Raw genomic sequence first — 21,093 nt, forward strand, 5'->3', positions numbered from 1 at the left:
TTTTTTTTTTTTTTTTTCTTGTCTCGGTGATGTTGGATCGGCCTTGGTCTGCTTCTGCTTCGCCAGTGTCACCTTGTGGTGATTTCCTGGACGTGTCTTGCTTTATATATGTTACGCTCCGCGTCTACACGTCTCCACCTGCAGTATCGCTTCCTTACAATACTTTGTTCCTTCCCCCGGAGTCACACCTCAGTTTTTTCTCTCTTCGTTTTTTTTAAAAATAGAAATAACACGTCAACAATATGGAGGAAGTGGGCGAGGGGGATAAATATGAGGACAATCCTATTATAACAGGTGGCCTGGGAGTGGGTGCGAACATGAAGTTCCTTTCTGGTCGTCCTTTATATGCACTTCTAGGACGTGCCTTTTTACAATTCTTCCCTCGCTTAAACAATGCCCTTATTGTATAAACGAACACAAAGCGGGCACATTGGTCACACGCATTTATATACACGTGCAAGTGATTGTCGTTATCCAAGGGCACGTTTCTCTAACAATTTTTTAAAAGGGCCTCTCCCGTGTTCTTGTGCAGTTGGCCCAAAGTGTGTTGTGATGACAACGTGCAGGGGAGGAGGCGCGAAATGATGAAGAGCGTACTTTCACAAATAAGTGAGAAGGACCTTACTCATGCCCACACGACAAGGCTCGCCGTGATAAACGGTTCGTACAATTACTCCAGCGGGAGATGCTTTATAACGTACAAAGGCACATACAAAACAAGGAATCCCCGGATTTTCTTCAACACTTTGAGTTTGTTATTTCCAGTTCACATATGTGGGGTGGGCCTCCATGTGCACATGAACACAAGGGGGTACTTATAATAATGTATTACTTTACGCGCGCGTTTTCTGTATAAGGCATTTATACATCCGCTACGCCGTGGAGAAGGAGTACGTCCGTACAAGCATAATGCAAACAAGCGCTTGTGAGGGCTTTTCCCCCAATATACGGCTTAACTCAGTGATGGTTTCCCCAGTTCTGGCCTTTGTAATACATCCTTGCGCAGCTCATACATTCGTACACTCTCCCCATATGATTTCACAAAGGGGGGGTGCGTGCTGAGGGGAATTTTCCGCTTAGATAATCGTGAAACCCTTTTTCCAAAAAAGATATGTGCGTGTATATGCTGATATTTCACGATTATAAATATTTACATGTAAAAAGGGGGGGGGCTCAAAACTGACGAATGAACGGTCATGCTTACACGTCAGGTGTTTACATATACATTTCCCTCTCTGCACTGAGTAGGAATTCTCAAGGGGAAAAATTAATTACATAAAAAAAAGGTTGGCTTCAGGAAAGCTCATTTGTGTTAGCGCATACGCGTTCGTATTCTTGTACACTTTAATAATGCGCTCTTTTGTGTTACTTAAATTTCCTACTTTATATTTCGACAAAATGTGCTTTAAAAAAAAAAAAAGAAAGAAAAAGGAAAAGGAAAAACAGTATGCCTTTTAAAAATGGCGTGAAAAATGAAAGAGGGTCCATACACAGAGGCAAAAAAGGAAAAAAACTGGAACAGGGGGTAAAAAAAAAAAAAAAATAGGTACAAATAATGGCGGCCATATTATATATTAAAATTGTGCGTGCAAGTACGCAGGAATGTGAGTGCGCGTACTACTTCTGCCTTCGCGTAGGAAAACGCTCGTACATGTACATACCCATTGGTACATATCCACAGGTGCATACGAGTATGCACTTGCTTCTATTTCCTGCGGAACGTTTCCGCTTGCTCATTCCTGCGTGTAATCATTACTTCCGTGAGGGTGAACTCGTGTATCCGTGTTCACATTTTTGCAGGTGTACCTTAGGGAGAAGCGTTGCGGGGGCTATAAACGCAGGGCATATAAGCATATACGTAACATATTCATGTGCATATTGATGTGCGTATTTATGTGCGTACTCATGTGCGTATCCTTTCCCACGGTATTTTCAACTCGTATTCCCTTAGTATACGCCCACCCACATGGCTGTATGTGTTCTATATACGCTCAAGTGCGCATATGCTGACGTGTGGATAATCGAACATATTCGTGCGTATGCTCTCCCGTCCCAGGGGTTTCACCTTTTGAACATCACTTTGCGCGAAAATTTTTGGCACGCAAAAATGAGGCAAAGGTTCTCACATGAAGGGAATATTTATCCCCGAATGGAGGTGCAAGTACATACTAAAAATATGCGCACAAAATGCGTTTACACAAAATGTATACATCTCCCCGGTTGCTTGCCCCTGGGTCATTTTTTTTTTTTCCACTCACCCCTTTGCACGTGCGGGATACGCATACACCTGCTGTCAGCACGTGCGAGTCCCTATTTTAGGAACAGAGGGGACAGGACAAGCGTGTGAACTGCCCTGCCAGCAATTTCTTCTGTTTTCACAAATTAAAGGAAAATTGCAGATGTCCGTATGTTCCCAAAGTTCCCAACTCCGCACTTCGCCTTAAATTACGTAACCGCCAACTTATTACAGTTAATAAATCTCGACGTGTGACAGGCAGAAACCCTTTTTTTTTTTTTTTTTTTTTCTTTTTTGAGAGCGTCCTCCAGTTCACGTTTACCCACGCGGGAAACTCAGAAATGGGATGATGCGTGGACACATGGTTAAGTGCCCCAGGATGCCTAACACACTTTGAGAGATTTATGAGTGCAGATGTCCCCTCAATTGACACGAAAAAGTTGGCATATCAGTGATATGTAAAGGAACCTTACCTATTTTTGTAAGAATGCAATTTGGGTAACTAAAAAAAAAAAAAACAAAAGGTGCGCAATTTGCGCGAGGTGTATATTCATTTTTTTCACTTGCTTCCACGCGACAGAGTACTTTTTCTTGTAGTAGTCATTTGGGGTAACCTGGGAGGGAGCTCATTTAGTTTAGCAATGGAAGAACCCTCCTGCTATTTTCAGGTTCTGTTCATTTGTTCACCCCACCCCTCTGTGTTGCACGTCGAACGTACCTTCAATGACAACAACGTTTTATGTGGCTCATCCACAACTGCCAGGGCATACAGGAGAAAAACCCACCAGCGTGTGATCTTTTCCTGCAGAGTCGCACAGCTTTAACAGTTCACCTCCGTGATACTGAACCCTTTTTGTTAATTAAAATTTGTCCAGTTTTTATGAGATAGAAAAAAACAAAGACTAACAAATACGCGCGGTGTGTACGTGATTCCCCCCATATGCACACACAAAATTAGTACAGAGAACTCACCCTAATGGGGAAGCAGGGCAGTCAAATTGAAGGGGAATAAAAAAAAAAAATCGATATAACTTATAGTGCAACAGAGCAAGCACAGGCAAGGAATGGAATTGGCACTAGGCCACGTGTCGGCCTGCACACCACACCCCGCGCTCAATAGTACGCCTCCTCGTCGAAACCAATCCCGCAGTCGTTAAACGTTTTCAGGAAGACCTCGCTTGTGATGCTCCCATCGACGCACGCCTCGGACGCCATGTCGATGATCATCAGCAAGTTCTTAATGGAGATGCTTTTGATCACGTTTGCCGCGAGCACTTGCTCTATCTCCCGTTCAGGGAAATCGCGACAACTCTCGTTCCGGTTCTGCAAAACGTTCCTAATTGAGGAGGAACAATGTAACAAGGGCACTTCTATATTCACAAAAAAGTTTTTAATCAATCCAACATCCTTCATAAATTGATACTCGGACGTGGTGCATATGATTAAAATTTTCTGGTTTTCCTTTTTGGGTTTCTTTTTTATTAAAACCATGATTGCTTGCAGGACGGGGTTACTAAATCGAGGCCCAATGCGTGTGTAATCGATAAGCCTCTCTATGTTATCCAAAATGACTAACGAAAGGGGTGTTTTATACGCATCTTCGAAAATTTTATTTATGTAATTTATCCTGCTAATTTCGGAGTACCCAATTAGATTTTCCGGGGTGATAAATTTTGTGAAATGAAAATTAGCGCTCTTAGCAAGGTAAGCGGCAATGGTAGTTTTTCCTGTCCCGTTTTCTCCATACAGGAGGACACTCAACAAATTTGTGTTTGCATTTTCTACAATCTGTTTAATTAGCAGCTTGCATGTATTCTCAATATTTTCGTACTGCTCCCCATAATTGATAATCCCATTAGACAATAACCCATCAATGACGTCTTCTTGCGCTCCAAAGGCTGGCTTCGTCTCTTTCAATGCCTTATCAAAATCCTTCTTGGTTATCATTATGTCATCCGCGTTAATCGGTTTCGTTAAGTCATTAAAATTTATGTGCCTCTCGAAAGCATACGATACAGTGTTTCTCACTAACCCTTCAATTTCTGCACCAGAAAAGTTTGGAGTCTTTTCGGCCAATTCCACAATATTCACATCTGGACTTAGCTTATTGCTCTTTCTCATGCTCTTCGTGTGAATGTTCAAAATTTGGATCCTTCCCTCCTTATTGGGGAGGGATATTTCTATGTGCAGTTCGAATCTCCCGGGTCTCAACAGCGCATCATCAATTAAGTCAATTCGGTTGGTCATTCCGATCAGCAGTATATTATTCAAGCTGTTTACACCATCAATTTTGGAGAGTAACTGATTCACAATGCTATCGTTTACACCAGTCCCACTTGAAGCAGCACTACCTCTCTGTCGACAAATAGCATCAATTTCGTCTAAAATGATAATGTGTAGCTGTGAATTTTCTCCACTCTGTTTATATTCCAGCTCTGCGTCTTTAAATAGGTTCCTAATATTTTCTTCTGACTGTCCTACATATTTATTTAATATTTCTGGACCATTAATAATTTTTGGTTCTCTCGCATTCAGTGTTTTACCTATCTGTCTAGCTATTAATGTTTTTCCTGTCCCCGGGGGCCCATACAAAATGAGTCCCTTTACATGTTTGATCCCCAGTTGTTTAATTATATAGTTGGGGTAAATTCTGCTTGCAAAGGTTCGTCTAAATATGGTCTTAAATTCTTCATCAAGTGCTCCTATCCCTAGCTCTTCAAAATTGAAGTTGCTCTTTATAATGTTCTTTTTTAACACCTTCTTAGATTCAATAAATAACTTCCCATCACTCATGCTGGTGAATATACATTCGGTGTTCTCGAACAGAATGCCCCTTTCCTGTGCCCCAGGTTGTCTATACATACTGGTACTACTCATTGGGGTGCTATTCCCTAACTTGAAGAAGGAACTTGCGCTGCTTGGGGGGGCCAGGTTGCCCTTGTTTAGCCTTTTTATTTCGTCAAACTGTGCCGCCTTGAGATCTTTTATAACGCACTTTAACAAAATGTCATTACATTTTAGGGCTAGTATTTGGCCTTTCGTCAATACATGGTTGATAAAATGCTTTTTAAAAACTCCTTCCAAAACATCATCTTCCATTTCGACCAACCGATCAGGTTTCACAAATAGGGTTACCTCCACATCGATGCTATCAATAGGGATGAAATGGATGAGGTCTCTTTTGCTTTCCTTATCGAGGATATTCAACTGCACAGCTTCCTTCAGTTGGATCCTTGAGAATTCCCTTTGGCACGTATTCAATGCAATTTCATCCTTCCCAATATTCCCATCCCCTTTTAGTATCAAAACCGTGTTCCCTACTTCTGCGTACAATTCGCTACTCTTAGAACTCCTCTTCAAGCTGTTGTACAAACTCGAGTTGATGAAGCCATAGTTGGTCAGTGCCAATTCCTGCGATTGCAGTTTGCAGCAGTACAGATTTGCAGTTGTCATTTTTGTGTGACTATGTATATGACTATGCTCTATTTGGTACTTCCGTTTCTGTTGTAGCCCCCTCTTTTTTCCCTTCAGTGGTGCGGTCGGCTATCACTTGTGCTGTTTCCTCCCTTTTCTGAGTAGAGAACAAGTCGCCACAGGGATCACAGCGTTATAAAACCAAGAGCGGTTACCTCAATCGTCGCACTTTCTCTGCGTAGATATGCATGTAAGTATACACTACCTGATGCATATCTGCGCACGAGAGCAAGTACAATTGAGATTTTCCTACCGTTGGGAAATTTCTTCGGCTCGCATCGATAGTCTAAGCCAACCCTTCTCGTATACCTTCCTCTTCTACACAACCGAACAGGATTAAAAAAAAAAAAAAAAAAAAAAAAAAAAAAAAAAAAAAAAAAAAAAAAAAAAAAAAAAAAAAAAAAAAAAAAAAAAAAAAAAAAAAAAAAAAACAGTTAACCTCGAATCGGAGAAATAATGCAATGAAACAGTCATGAACTGTCTCCAAAGGTGCGACTTTCTAGGTGCGTATTAATGTACTTGCCGTGGGGGGCAGAGAGCACGCATAATTTTGTAGGCTAAAGTTTTAGTGGGGGGGCTCAAACTCAGTCATAATCCGTGCAGCAATACATTGTTAGCAATCCACACCAACAAAGTAGGATTCAATTTTTTTGTTGCTTTGTAACCTCTTCCAGTATTTCATTCCCTCACTCGTTTTAGAGGATCAAATGGGGGAATTGTCTTCCACTTCATCAATTTCAACTATTGTCCTTTACCTCAGTTGAAATATTCTTGTTCGTCCGGGGGGATCCCATCCGAATCGTCCTTTTTTAACGGCGATTTTTTCTCCCGTTCCGTGCGCAGAACAATTTCGAGTTAGCAAACAGCAACCGCTATATCTACTTTGTTGATGCAAAAATATACCGTCGCGGGTTTTTTTGCAAATGTGCCCGGCAGCGGGGAATAAATGCCTTTTTGTTCTTGCCGGCAACTGCACAAAGGCGATGCGCGCGCATTTTTTTTTTTTTTTTTTTTTTATAATCATGCGCTCATTTAACTGGGCCCAGTTGATGCAAACAACATTTGACAAGTGGCGAGTTCGCCTCATAAAACTGCTTACCAAAAAAACGCGATGCGCACCGTATTGTGCGCAGATCTGTCCAGTAAAAATGGCCACCAAAAAAAAAAAAAAAGGGGGCTCTCACCTCAAGGCATACACATTGAGCGCGGTTGAAATTTGCCATCCTGCAACAGCCTTTATTTTTTCCCCCAAAAAATGGACGAAAAAAAAAAAAAAAAAAAACACACACGACGAAACATCACAAATTGGAAACACATTTTGGTAAAACTTTGTGCATATGCAAAAGGGTAAAATGGCTGGGACGCATACAACGGTTAATTTTGTGAAAGCACAATGTGTTTGTCACCATCGCCTCACCAACACTGGGACAGTCATATTCATTTGGACCTCTGCGAAACTTCTTTGTTCCCCTGTTGTCCTTCCAAATGTGCAAATTTGTATGTTTTCCAATTTATGCGCACCAACATGGAGTGGGCGGGGGAAGGAAAAGTCTTGCTGAGGGGTGTCCTATCAAACTACGCTCCAAATCATAGCACAGCTCAACAAGCTGGGCCCCCCTCGGTGGGACTGCCCATTTGGGAGGCGTCCATCATCTCAACCCCCTTCTCGGTAACCACATCATAATAAAATAAGTACTCATTAATCATGTCGTCCATATACCTGGGGGCAATCTGCGTGCCAGCAACAAAGGTATCAACACTAGCAAGTACATCAAACTGCCGAAACCAGAAGGGTAGATAAATGATGAGTCTCATATTATCAATTAGTTTCACATATGCTGTTAACAGACAAGTGAAATTCGCGCACAGGGGAACTAACTGGACATTGTTCTCCCTCAGGTACTCCTCCTTAATGAACGGATTTGCATTTTTAAAATCTGCATTTATGTATAACCGATCGATGTAATAATCCACCCTGTTGGCTTCCAGATTGTCTTCACATCTCTCCCCCATTCCGTAGTGCCCTACTAACTCCCCATGAATGCCGTCCCTTTTCCGTTTATTTCGGGATGCACTGCTCGCCACATTCACATCCATACACAGGCATATGATATTGTTAAAGAAGAACCTGCTAGCATTGAAATATCCATGTGGAAATAAGTTAAAGTAATACCTATTAAAAATTAAGCTGCTCAACTTAATATTCTTCAAACTAAAAATGGCACAGTTGAACAGTGGTCCGTTGCGTTGAGGGGTTTTATACATCTGGGTCGAACATTCCTGCGTTATCACTTTGGTTTGTTCTCCTTCGCATTCACTCACGGTGTGCCTAACTTTGTCATGACATATTTCTTCCAAGGGTTTATCATTTGTAGACAGCTTCTTTCCAGTTAGGAGGCTCTCATCCACGAGGGCTGCTTTGTCTTCCGGGGGGTCTCCTTGATGGTGTAACATTGCTTGCTCTTTCACTTCACCAACAATCTCGCTGCGACGCGAATTGCGATGCGAATTCCCATCGGACAAATTACCCAAATGGCGATAGCGATCCCTCAAGGTGCTGCCAAACGAGGGGCTGTAGGAATAAAAAATTATCTTCTTAAACTTGTAAAAAAAGTGACAAAAAATACGAAACCACCTTAATCTTTTTGCTTGGATGGAACATTCTTCCGATCTGTGCAGTATCTGATTCATATTGGCATGCGATAGAATATTTTCATAGCTTACAAAATTGATTACCCTGACACAATTCCAGCCAAAAAAAAACCTCATTTTTTTTTTTAAATAGTCGTACTTGTGCTCACTTTCGAACTGCATTTCGTAATTGTTCGTACCACTTTGGTTTTCCATCCTTTTATATTTCCCTTTATCATCCACCTCTTTGTTACTGTACCTGGGATGGCCATCCCCCTTGAAGTCATTACTTCCCCGTGGACCGATATTCACATCCACGTTGTTAACACCCCTCACATGCGCTTGGCAGTCTCTCTCTTTAAAATTATTGCCTTCCCTGTTGTGGCAAAAATTATTGTGAATAATTTTCTCCCTTTCGAAAGACATGTCAAATTTGTGAAATAAAAAATTGTGTTCCTTCAGGTGACTATACTGACTGATAACGTTAAAGAGGGAATGCGGCTCCGAAATTAGAGACACATTTTTATTGTTCAAATTTAAGATGGCATAGATGTCGTTTCGTCTGCATAGCCTAATCAGCAGAAAATCATTAAACAAGTAGGACACAAATTCTTCTTTGCTCAATTTGCTCTTTACATTTTCTTCACATTTTAGTGAATCAATTTGAACGATAAAATTACAATTGCTCAGATAGATATTTAAATTTAAAAGGAGCAACCCAATATTTTCGACCCATCCGAAGGTGTTAATTAGGACAGGATAGCAGCACTCGTTCATTTTATTGGTTACTCTTCTTTTGTTCTTCTTTTTCTCAAAGTAAATATGGAATAAGTAAAAGTACAAGTATTCCAGACACTCAATGTAATAATTTATATTTTCCCCGATGGAGCATCCTCCAAAAAATATTTTTTTAATACACTTGGCTTTTTTCTCAAAAAAATTATAATTATTTAACGGGCCCTTTATTTTATATATGGACAGAAAGCCACTTATTCCTATTATCGGTTGTCCCACATCAATGTCTACCAGATATACTTCTTCGTGAAAATTTAATAAATTATTTACCAAGTTCATAACCAAGAGACTCTTTCCCTTCCCCTTGTTTCCCATGATCATTATGCTAAATATGTTGCTCATATCTCTCTCTCTTTTGTAGTATGGGTAATCAAACTGGTGAATCCTGCTGTTTATTCTGTTCCTTTTGTAGAACTCCCAGGATTCAATTTTGGTCAATCTGGCCAATGCGGGCAATTCCGTTATTGCGTTTGCGACTGCGTCCATCGTGCGCTCCTCCTGTGGTTCAAACACTTCATTTTCAACCACGTTATCGTCTCCTTCATGTGGTACGCTGAGGTGGTCTCCCCTCTTGTCATAGCGGTAGTCGTTCTCCCTGCCATCCGGGTTGGTCTCTATTCCATCATGGTCGCTCCCCTGATCATCTGCCCTCGCCAACATGTCCCGCACCAGGTACTTCTTCCAGATCCGTATGTAGCGCAGGAACTCCTTCAAAATGTAGGACACTTGGTAGGTGTCAATATACGGGATATTATTGTGCTGTGAGTTAGACAGATTGAACTCCTTCCCACAATGTTTATTCGCGAAATGGTAAAGAAAATCTTTCTTTTTCTCAAAGGCAATAATGATAGGGTACTTTTCCCCCAAATTATTTGTGCTTATGGAATCCATCATGTGCACACTCGCTAGAGTGCTAATATCATATCTGTCCGCGTTCACCACATATTCGTAGAATTCTTTCGTCTTACCATTTTCCCTTTTTAAAATATTCAATCCATACAAATAATTTTGCAATATCTTATTGCTACATTCGTTCAGGCAACAATTCTGTTTACATGTGTGGGAACACGTATTGGAGCCTCCATTGGATTCCCTATTTTGTTTCGAATCAGTTAAATCGCCCCTCGTTTGCGTTATGTCCGTATCGATTACCCCCATTTCATCTCCTCTTTGTGCTGCATCGCTTTGGTTAGTGGCCTTCTCTTCCCTCTTCGCCTCTGCCCCGCAACAATCACTACTGCAACCTTTAGAATCCTTTGCAAAAAAGACAAATCGGTTGTTCTCATATTTAACGTTACTTCCATTCAGGGCCACAAGTTTGAACAAGGGGTAAAAGTCCGGTATGCGCACATTTGTGTATCTGTCCGATGGCTTCATTACCTGCCCGTTAAATTTCGCCAACCCCCTTAAAAGGCGAAAGCGGAAGTTCCCGCGCAGGAAAATCCACTCGTCATAATTTAACCCCAACAAGTATATCTTCTTTTTGCACGTCTCTTCATCTCCCCCTTTCGTGTGTACGAACGTATACTCGTGACCCTCCCTGACCTTTTTTACCGTGTCGTGTGACTCGATTAGGTTGTACTCAAAGTGCAGACGGCACTTGAGGTAGTCCTCGGAACTGCACATTTTGGCTTCTCTTGGTTGGGTGCAGTTGCACCTTGGGCCCTTTTTCTTATATTTTTCCGCCGTGATGGTGGGGGTTGCTGCCCCCTTTTTTGTTTACACCTCACGGGGCCTGCACTTTGGTCAAGCTATAAACTTAAATTCCCCTTTAACTCATCACAAAATGGCAAACTTTAAAACACACAACGGTAATATATCAGGGGAAGCGGGGGCAAAAAAAAAAAAAAGAATTACAAATTCTTCTCAAACACTTTACAAAACAATTATTGCAAATTTACTGTTTTACAGTTGCAACGTTATCCAATAAGAAAAAAAAAAAAAAAAAAAGGAGAATAGGAACAAGAAGAGTCTCTCTTTTTCTACATGCGGTTAATGGCACATCCCGTTTTTCCTGACGTTACGATAGGGGGTATACGTCAAAGGCCTATGTTCTATTGCCGTCATAAAGCGTATGTCATGGCCGGAAAAAAAAAACGACTTCATGGTATCTTCTGCATATTATGCAGAGGGAAGGGAAAGCAGAAATGATAATTTTTCTGGCTACATCTGCAGGGCTAATAAGCGCCAACCCTTAAACAGAAGAGTTAATAAAATGTGGCCTTATAGGGCATTTCCCAACTTGTGAGCAATGTGTTGTTGTGCAAATGGATGAAGGTAAAACGTGTTAACTATTTAGAACTGCGTATAGGTCGTAATACATATTTTCTTTTTTTTCTCGATATTTCCCAAACGTAGCAGCGCTTTACAATTTAAATTTGAAGTGGCAAAATGTGAGCGAGGGTAAGGGGAAGCACATCATTTTGGTCGCCATTTTTGTTGACACCCTCTAATCCACACCCTTCCATCTGGGTTTTCCTTTTTATGCTTTCCTTACTGCACCTCCCCACTGTGCGTCCCGCGTCTCTTTAATTTTTAACGACTACGGCTTGGTGGGTAGCCCCATGGGGGATGCGCACGTACGTGGACTACGTTGGAGTGGATGTAAATCGCATTGGTACGGCTTAACCGTGCAGAACAGGGACCGCGCAGGAGGGAAAACAATTTGCAGAGAGTAGAAAACTGCAGATGTGCGCGCCACTCCGTTATGTCACAACTTTATACTCTTAACAGGGGGAGAAAACCGGCATCCGCATATACGCACAAAGGCACAAGGAAGGGGAAAGGCAAAGGGTTAAATCTTAACATATATGTACGTGCAACAATTTTAAGCACGCGTAGAGGCTATATTTTGAAACCATCACCCACATGTACGGATGTGGGCAATTTATTTTTTTCTTTTTTACACGCACACACTACACATGAGAAGAACATTAACTTCTATGTACCTTTCTCATGCCCGCTTTTTCAGGGTACCCCACCATTTTTTGTAGACTTTGAATTTTTGTTTTTTTCATTTTTGCGCCCATTTTCCGATCACTTTGTGGGTCTGTAATATCTACTCATACCATTTTTGCGAACCTTTTTGCCCCTTCGCCCCGCTTTGCGCTTCTCCTCATTGCGTCCCCCTTTTTTTTTTTTTTTTTTTTTTTTTTTTTTTTTTTTTTTTGCCCTCACTCCGCGCGTTCGTTGACCCCAACTTTGACGAACGCGCAAAAGTGTATAGTCTTTTATTTTCCCATTTCTAAAATTTCTAGGAAAATCTGTACGAATAATTAGCTAAACATTTTTCTCTCACCTGCATTATAACTGCTCTTACTCTTCACCCTCATCTTTTTTTGTATTGCATTATTGTGCAATTTTTTACACATTATTATTTATTTCTTTTTATTTTCAATTTCACACGCGTTTGGTTAAATCTCTTTTTGCTTTTTTAAGATATGTATATTTTTACCTTCGTAATTTCGTAACTTGCCAACTTGGTAAATTCTCAAATTCACACCTTCCTAACGTCGTAACGTTTTTTCCATTTTTGTTCCCATTTTTTTGTGTAACCTTTTTTTTTTTTTTTTTGCAGTCACATATTATTTTCCCTTCTGCTATTGGGTGTATAACTCTTCGAGTTTCCCTGTAACGGGTAGCTTGGCCTATTCGTTTTTGCTTGCTTGCCTGCCTTGTTCTCTTACTCCATTCGCGAGACCCCTTCTGTGTTCACAACTTCCACCCGTACATCCCCCTCCTCTACCGACAAGCACCCTTGTCGAACAATGGAAGTCGCCTGACCCGGTCCCAGCAAGTTCGAACAAATTATAGGAACAGGTAGAAAGCACAAGTCAAGTGATGGGTCACACATATATACTAACGCAACTGTGTGTATATGTATATATATGTAAGCAACCCTATAGGTGCTAAGGCGGACTTGTATATATATCTTCATATGTGCCACTTTACCTATGTGCGTAGCTCCAGTTGCGATTCCGCCACTCGTAAGGCTGTGCATTTGCTCCCTGACCACTCCGCCTTGATCGCCTATTATGTGTAACCTGCGCTAGAGAAAACCATGTAAGAAAATCACGATCATGTAAATGGTCAAACGAAAGCAAGGTGGGCTCTGGGTGTACATAAAATGGCACGCCCAGTAAGAGCCTCCCCCGTCCCATTCGCAAGAAAAAAAAAAAAAAAGATTAGAAGTCATATAGATAAAGAGTGTTGTGTGCATATGACCGTGGGGGTGACAACGCCCCCCCTATGCATCACACGGCGAACTAACCCTTCTGTCCACACCCCTCATCGTAACCCGTCCACTTTACAACCCTCGTCGCAGGTGGGGAAAAATAGTAAGCAGCGTGTCCAACGCGCTGGACTTTAACCAAGCTACCCTCAGCGGGTGCATCGATATCATTTGCGTAGAGTCTGAAATTGAGAGCAAGGTCAAAGGGGAAAAAAAAATAAGCGTCACGTACAAGTCGACCCCGTTCCATGTGAGATTTGGAAAAACAAAATTGTTAAGGTCAAAGGAAAAGATAGTAAGCATTTTGGTCAATGGAAAGAGCACAAATCTACATATGAAATTAGGTAGCGCAGGGGAAGCTTACTTTGTTGAGAAGACATATGATGATGTCGAGGAAGAATTAGAAACGTCCCCCCTGTCATCGCCTCGTCATGACTATAATGATTTATATTTAGCTGATCATATTGACAGCTGCAGTATTAACGATTCGCTAAACAATTTCAAGAGCGATGACGATTCGGATACGTCTTTCCTTCGAAACATTGCCATGGATAGGCGCAAGTCGGTGGATAGGCACTACAGAATGGATCAAGGGCAGGGGAGGAAGCAGAGCAATAGCCAAGCCAAGGGAGGGGGGGGGCCCATCACGCGGGATCAGCACGATCGGCACTTTGGACGCGATGGACTTGATCACAACCACCATAAACGTGCCTCTGCCCAAAGAGACAGCCTGAAGAAGAAAAGAAAAAACAAAAGCCCCCACATGCACCGCAACGTACTAGGTGAAGACTACGATGATCATGGTTATAAACGAAAAATGGATGGCGATGATCCAAATGCCAATTCTGAATGGTCCTGGTCATGGGGAAGACTACCCCATTTGAAAAATCAGGATTACGCCTCAGATAACTGTACAGCCATATCTTCCAACAATAAAAATGAAAAAAAGGACAAACGAAAAAAATTTTATAATAAAAGCGAATCAGTCTATGATCATTCCTCATCGAGGGAACACCTCACTTGTGTACGCAGAAGAAACTTGAGTGAATCTAATGTTAGAAAGTGCCTGAACAATGAGAGAGAAATAAAAAGCTTCCCTCGTGGCAGCAAAACGAAGCATATAAAAAGATATAGGGATAGCCACTTAGAGCATGTGAATAAGGAAGTCCCCAGAAAACTCAGCAACAAAAATGATGCGGATGACTCCATGCAGGGTCCCAAGAGGTACTCCAGGGGAAGGAATTCCACAAAAGCGGCTGCGAAGGCGTCCAACACCCTCCATCAGGGTGGCCCCAACCACAGTAGCAGTGCTAACAATGCCAATGGCAAAAATTGGGGAAACCCTGAGCATGTTGAGAAGAGGAGGGCAAGCGATAGTAAAGGACTCCCCAGTAGGGGAAACGTCGCGGATGTTAAGAGGCACAGCGAAAGGGGAAGCCAACGAAGAAGCCAGCGAGAAAGTCATCGAGGAAGTCAACGAAATAGTCAACGCGGAAGCCAACGAGGGAGTGACGCGAATAGGGATCCCACCAAATTGGCATTAAAGAAATCAGAGGCGGAATCGAAACAGGAAGATAAGGAAAAGGCGGAACCGAGGGAAGACGAGCACTCCTTGGGAGATGGAGTCAACGAGAAGGAACTTGAAAGGGGGAAGCAACGGATGATAGAGAAGTTGAAGCATAAAGCGAGGGAGCGGGCTAGGGAAAGGGCAGAAAGAAGTGGGGCTCGGACGGGAGCCGAGACGGAGGCAGACAGAAATATAGGCAGAGGAGTAGACAAAGAACACAAACGAGGCTCAGAAAAGTGGAACAAGGAGGAGGAACACCACAAGGAAAGAGCAAAATCAAGAGGGCAGTTTAAGCCACACCATGATCATCACTCCTCCGACGAAGACGCAGACGCAGAGATGAATTCGAACGACGATGATAACCAAGTAAGCTACTCGAAGGACGAACCGGAGAGCACCTTTGACGACGACATTCAAAACAGAATTGAGTGTAGCTTGTGTGGACATTTACTACTAAACCAAAATGCAGATAACGAACAGAATGATTACAGCATTGAAATTCACAACAAAAATATTTTTGAAGCGAATATAGTTACATATGAGCAGATAGACAAGAACTCTAACTTGTGGTACCATCCATCTCTTGTTTTTCGATTTGATAAAAAGGACCCTTACTATCCCTCAAGGGTTGCCCTACCCCTTCTAGCCTCCTGGGTCGTGTTCAATCAACCTCTGTCCATTTTGGCTGTTGAGAAATTACTAAACTCATCTCTAACCTTGGTCGAAATAAAAGATAAGGGATGGAGAAACTGGTTCGGAGTATCCAGTGCAGAATATGATAACACGATCAATACGAAGAATACGGCAAAAGATATCAAAGCATCGAGTCAAATTGAAGATAAAAAGAAGGAAGCGAAAAAAAGTACCATCAAGACATCACCCGTCGCAGCTGCTACCACCACCAGGAGCAGTAACAATAATAATCACATCAGTAACAGTAATGCAAATAATCATGAGGAAGGCGAAATTATATCTCTCAGAGAACAAAATGCCAGGAGAAGTATACAACACTCGTTACATAATCCAAGTGAACTCAGCAGGAGAAGCACCAGACATGGAGAAGAAAGAATAAAAATAAGGTACCGAAAGTCATTGAGACCGACATCAGAGCAACTAAAATCATTGAATTTAAAGGAAGGAGCAAACACCATAACCTTCTTAGTTACCTCCTCCTTGCAAGGAACCAAAAGTATTAATGGCACCATATACCTATGGAAGAAAAATGCCAAAATTGTTATCTCAGATGTGGATGGAACTATTACTAGGTCGAATGTTCTAGGACATATAATGCCTATCGTTGGCAAAGATTGGTCTCATGTTGGAGTTTCTCAATTATTTAACAAAATTAATAATAATGGGTACCACATTTTGTACCTTACTGCTAGGGCTATCGGTCAGGCGGACTCCACAAGGGAATACCTATTCAGATTCAAAAGAAATGACAATAATAAACTCCCCGACGGACCTTTAATTTTAAGTCCAGATAGACTCTTCCCCTCCTTCAAAAGAGAAGTTATTGATAAAAAACCGTACATTTTTAAAATCGCTGCGTTGAGAGATATACGAAATTTGTTTCCCCTGAATCATAACCCCTTTTATGCTGCCTTTGGGAACACCGAAAGTGTAAGAATGAGCCCCCCCAAAAAAAAAACGAGTCGTCGCGCACATGCATATGTTTGTATGTATGTCCTTATTTGCAACGTTAGGCAAAGTGCATCAGTTTGATAATCCTTCCCGATGGTTAACTCCACTCACTCTGATATTCTCCCCCTTCATTTTTTTTTTCTCCCCCCCTACGAAGGACCATCGAGCGTACATATCTGTGGGCGTCCCGGAGGCCAAAGTGTTCATCATAGATAACCGAGGCATCGTGCACCACGTCAACTCGACCTACGCCAAAACGTAATGTCTACCGGAGGCGCTAAATGGGAGGGCCCCAAGCGGCACAACTGCCGAATGATGCTCTACTTCCCCTGTTCTCAAAGAATCGTCGCGCCACCACTTCACGTTTTTGCAACTCCCCCTCTCCTCACACCTGCAGATATGAAACCATGAGCGAAATAACGGAGCACATGTTCCCATGCATCAAAAATGACATAAAGAGAGAAGATGACGACCAAGTAAAAATTCAAAATGATAAAATATTTAGCTTAACTAAATTGTGATACATACCCATTTGTCAATTACCCAGGCGCTTTAAACGTGATTATGTGATTTTTTTTCTGTGTTGTGCGGATTACATTCCAGCTAGCGTGCACTCACATCGAGTGCGGATGGTCACAAGCCTCCCCAGCCTTTTCACGTTGTATACGTTCTCCCCAGTATTAGCCACACGCTTTGCACACACACACACAGTGCACACATTGCTCAAGTGATTTTCATGTAGCTTTTTTCCCCTTCCCACAAGTGTACTAAATTTTCACCATCCAAATTTGCCATAATGTCACCATGCCAATTCGAGAACTGAATTAAATTTGAACTTTTGTCCTTTCAAATAAATTTGAGAAGTTTCTTTTTGTTTTATTTTATTTTTTTTTTTCCACTTTAAGTTGTTGCATAAATGTGTGCATTTCGGATGGGTAGAATTTTGTGCTGTTCCTTTTTGACCATCCAATTTTGGGGGTTTGTGCAAGGGGAGTTCTTTTTTTTTTTTTGCCATTTTCTATGTTTCCATTTCCTATGTTATCTCTTCATTATGTTCTTTCCCGCGCGTGGCTCACTTCGAAAGGAGTTTTTTTTTTACTAATGTGAGGCAGCGGGGCTCCACGAAAAAACCACTCCCGCTCACGTTGTGCAAAACATATTATCTCATTGCTGTCTTTTTTTTTTTTTTTTTTTTTTTCCCCTGCCTTTAGTACAATTCCTTTCAGTACTGGAAGATCAACAGCCTTACTTACTACGAAAAGTACATGGATGTGAGTGACAGCAGTTGAGTCTGTGAAGGAGACGTGTCAAGAAAGTCACCCCTTTTAAATAATTAGCTTGTTTGATTTGTCTGCCGCGTCGCCCTCCTGAACTGCGTCTTTTTCCTCCCACACTCTCTTCTTTTTTTTTTTGTGTTTTGAAACCCGCTTTTTAGTTTTTAAAAACACACACATCGCTGTGTGCCACTCGTCTTAACGACAAAGTGGAAATATCTTTGTACCATGCACCATTGTTTTTAATTACCCATGTGTAAAGCGGCAATCGCATGTGGTGCGATGTTCCCTTTTCTTTTTTTTTTTTTTCCTACCCAGCTTTGTGAATAATTCTTTGTCCTTCCCGAGGGCATTACATAACAATCTTTCTGTTTATGTTTCTTTTTACGTTTCTTTTTATTTTTCCTTTTTTCTTGCCTTTTTTGTTCCAATTGGATGTTTCTCCAAGTCATGTACGCGTGCGATGTTGCGCACCCGTGTCGCTTCAAAAAACCTAGATTATACAGACTACTTTTATTTTGTAAGAGTAACACAGTTATAAAAATTTTGTACAGATATTACACAACCCTGTGGTCATTAATATCATACTTTAAGTTTTTTTTTTTTTGTTTTTTTTTTTTTCTTTTGTCCTACCGGCGTAGGCATTTTAAGTATGCACCGACATGGGGGTAGTTCTTCTTGCCGGCTTACACCACTTCAAGTGAAACGGTGACTTGAAGGAAAAAAAAAAAACAATTCAAATGATTTTAATGTGGAAAAAAGCCGAAGCAGTAATTACTCCAGTAAGATAAAAAAGGAAAAACACTTTTCCGCATTCCCTCAAGCAAAAAGGAATATCGTGGCCGTGTTTTGACTAATTAAAATATTGTGCTGTAGGCACAAATGGACGAGTTGGACTTTGTAGAACCGCTCCCCCATCCCAAGGCACAATGAAACATTAAAAAAAATAAATAAATTATAAAATGAAACAGAGCAACGTACAAAAACATGTTTACGGCCAAAAAAGACTGGCCTGGCGATATTAACATCAATTCGGGAATGTCTAGCCTAATGGGCGAAATGCCGTTTCACCTAACCCAATCAGGATTAGTCAATTATCAGCTCGTCCAATTTCCAATCCTCATAACTACCATTAGGTAAGTACCTCCTCAGAATGAATGGAATTGATTTGTTATGTAACTCCTTTTCTGCAATCACCAAGGGGTCATTGTTAAGGTAATTATCATATTCATTTTTCCCATTAGATACCTCTCCTCCTTGTGTCTCTATGGGTATGGTCAGGGGGGCATTTAAACTTATTTGTAAAGCTCTAGTGCCTATAATTCTGGCCTTTTCATACTTGGTTAAATAGGGGCTTGTTATCCTGATGTTATCTTCATTCGTATCCGAATGTTCGTAATCGGACTTTTCTTTCTTCATTTGATTTTCGGTTATAATGTCTATGTCATTCTCGTAGTTGTCGCCATCATCGCTGTCCACTCCTTGTCCGAACTCGTCTCCCATGAAGTCGTCCTCATCGTTCAGGTAGTTTTCGTTGAAAGCGTCCACTGCAAAGGGGGCAAGCAAAATGGGGCATCAAGGTGGAACATCAAAGTGGAGACACCAAAACCAATACACCGCAGTTATACCGCAGTTTATACCGCATCGCCAAATGAGATGGGACACAAAATCGCTACACAGAGAAGGACAGACTGAGCTGCGCCACGGACATGCAGTATCTCCCCACACGAATGGTCCCATTTCTACATGCACTGTTCACGCGTATTACTTGTCGCGCGCCGGGAAAAACAAAAAGAGGTGGCTTGTTCTCTGCTACGTTATCCTATCTTATGCTGTGCCAAAGGTAAGCGGGGAGAAGGACCGCGCAGCACTTTCCCTTTACCTCTTCCAAATAATACAAAATAGATTTTCTCAAATGTTCAACAAATGACCAATTGAGTGAAGCGCCTCACTTCGTCCCTCACGTTGTTCACACCTACATATATTTATATGCTAGTGTAAGCAGTGCTTATTTATGATGCCATAATTTTTGCGCAACGCCGCTCAATCGTTGAACCGCTTAATTACGTCGCGGGAAAAACTGCCTCAAATATTTTTGGAGGCAAAAAAAGGGGAAAACAGCAACAAACATAGTTCTTCCAAACTTTGCAAAATTTTTTTTTTTTTTTGTTTTTTGCATACAATTGCTTTTTTTTTTTTTTGTATATGCAACTGCCAGGGTAGAGTTTTTCGTTACAATTTTTTTCAATTTGATTATGCGCTCATATGGGCATATAATTTTGTGGGGTGCTTCATTTTTAGTACGCCCTTTTTTTTTTTTCTCCCCTTATCGTGGTGCCGTTTTTATAAACATGACAGAGGCTATTCTGTTAACTTACCACTACAAAGAGGAAAATTATTTTTAACCCATTTTGAAATGAAAAAATTGACACAACTACCCATGTGGTGCCCGCTCCGCCACACGTGCAAGTCGAAATTAATGGCATGTACGAGGGAGGAGTAATAAAATGTTCTTTTTTCTTATGTCCCCCAAAGTCATCGTTACGAGAGCAGAAATATGGTATATGAGGACGCTTCCCTGACAGGAGCGCTATTGACAGGTTCCCCTGTGGAGCCGTGTAGCCATAAAATCATCAAATAAAAAGAAGCAACGCTGAGATGGAAACGCTCACAAATAAAACATGTGGGTGGAAATATTTTAAAAGGTTGTACTAACTGTCTAAGGGAGCATAGATGAGAATGAGCCCATCACGTAGCGCACTTCCATCATGTGAACTCATCCGGGGAGGGGTCACAAAACCCCCACTTTAAGTAAAAATAGCAAAACAAATGTTTAGCTTATATAAGATGTCTCCCGCTTCATGCCCCAGAGGCTCTTCCAAAGCAATGCACAAATGTCTATGTCCACAAGGCGAATACCTATCAACTGCCTTACTAGTAATCTTTAAAAATAATTATAAAACTGTTTTATCACCCCGAATTTAATTCGGTCTCTTGCTGGCCCCTTCCCCTGAAACCCCCTGTTCTATCCATGTACAAAAGTGTATACGCTTAAATATTGTGCATTTTGTGAAGCAAGCACAATGTAAGAAAAAAGACGCTACCACGTTTTAGACCCCCCCAAAAAAGGTACCTAAAATTGTGCCACTTCGTTTCCATCCCCACAATTGGCCATTCCATTTATCGCCCAAATGACATATCGTTGCAACCATCGTTTTGGTAACCCTCCCCCTGTTATCCT

At 41.4% G+C, this 21,093-nt stretch overlaps 4 protein-coding genes across 4 annotated transcripts; 1 reads left to right on the forward strand and 3 right to left on the reverse strand.

Annotated features, from left to right (window-relative positions):
• Positions 1-3,349: 3,349 nt before the first annotated feature.
• AK88_05490 (uncharacterized protein) lies at positions 3,350-5,689 on the reverse strand (the record flags this gene model as incomplete). Its single annotated transcript, XM_012483092.1, has 1 exon — positions 3,350-5,689. The coding sequence occupies one exon, from the start codon at positions 5,687-5,689 to the stop codon at positions 3,350-3,352; it is 2,340 nt and encodes a 779-aa protein (XP_012338515.1).
• A 1,620-nt stretch (positions 5,690-7,309) lies between these two features.
• On the reverse strand, positions 7,310-10,762 carry AK88_05491 (uncharacterized protein; the record flags this gene model as incomplete). The annotated part of the gene is made up of 1 exon (XM_012483093.1): positions 7,310-10,762. One exon carries the CDS (start codon positions 10,760-10,762, stop codon positions 7,310-7,312), a length of 3,453 nt encoding a protein of 1,150 aa, XP_012338516.1.
• A 2,459-nt stretch (positions 10,763-13,221) lies between these two features.
• Positions 13,222-17,867, forward strand: AK88_05492 (uncharacterized protein; the record flags this gene model as incomplete). Its single annotated transcript, XM_012483094.1, has 5 exons — positions 13,222-13,274; positions 13,461-16,557; positions 16,736-16,836; positions 16,976-17,054; positions 17,790-17,867. 5 exons carry the CDS (start codon positions 13,222-13,224, stop codon positions 17,865-17,867), a joined length of 3,408 nt encoding a protein of 1,135 aa, XP_012338517.1.
• Positions 17,868-18,938: 1,071 nt separating this feature from the next.
• AK88_05493 (uncharacterized protein) lies at positions 18,939-19,399 on the reverse strand (the record flags this gene model as incomplete). Its single annotated transcript, XM_012483095.1, has 1 exon — positions 18,939-19,399. A coding segment is annotated over one exon (461 nt), but the record flags the coding sequence as incomplete, so codon positions are not given.
• Between the last annotated feature and the right edge of the window lie 1,694 nt (positions 19,400-21,093).

This window comes from Plasmodium fragile, assembly GCF_000956335.1.
Source record: "Plasmodium fragile strain nilgiri unplaced genomic scaffold supercont1.143, whole genome shotgun sequence".
NCBI lineage: Eukaryota > Apicomplexa > Aconoidasida > Haemosporida > Plasmodiidae > Plasmodium > Plasmodium fragile.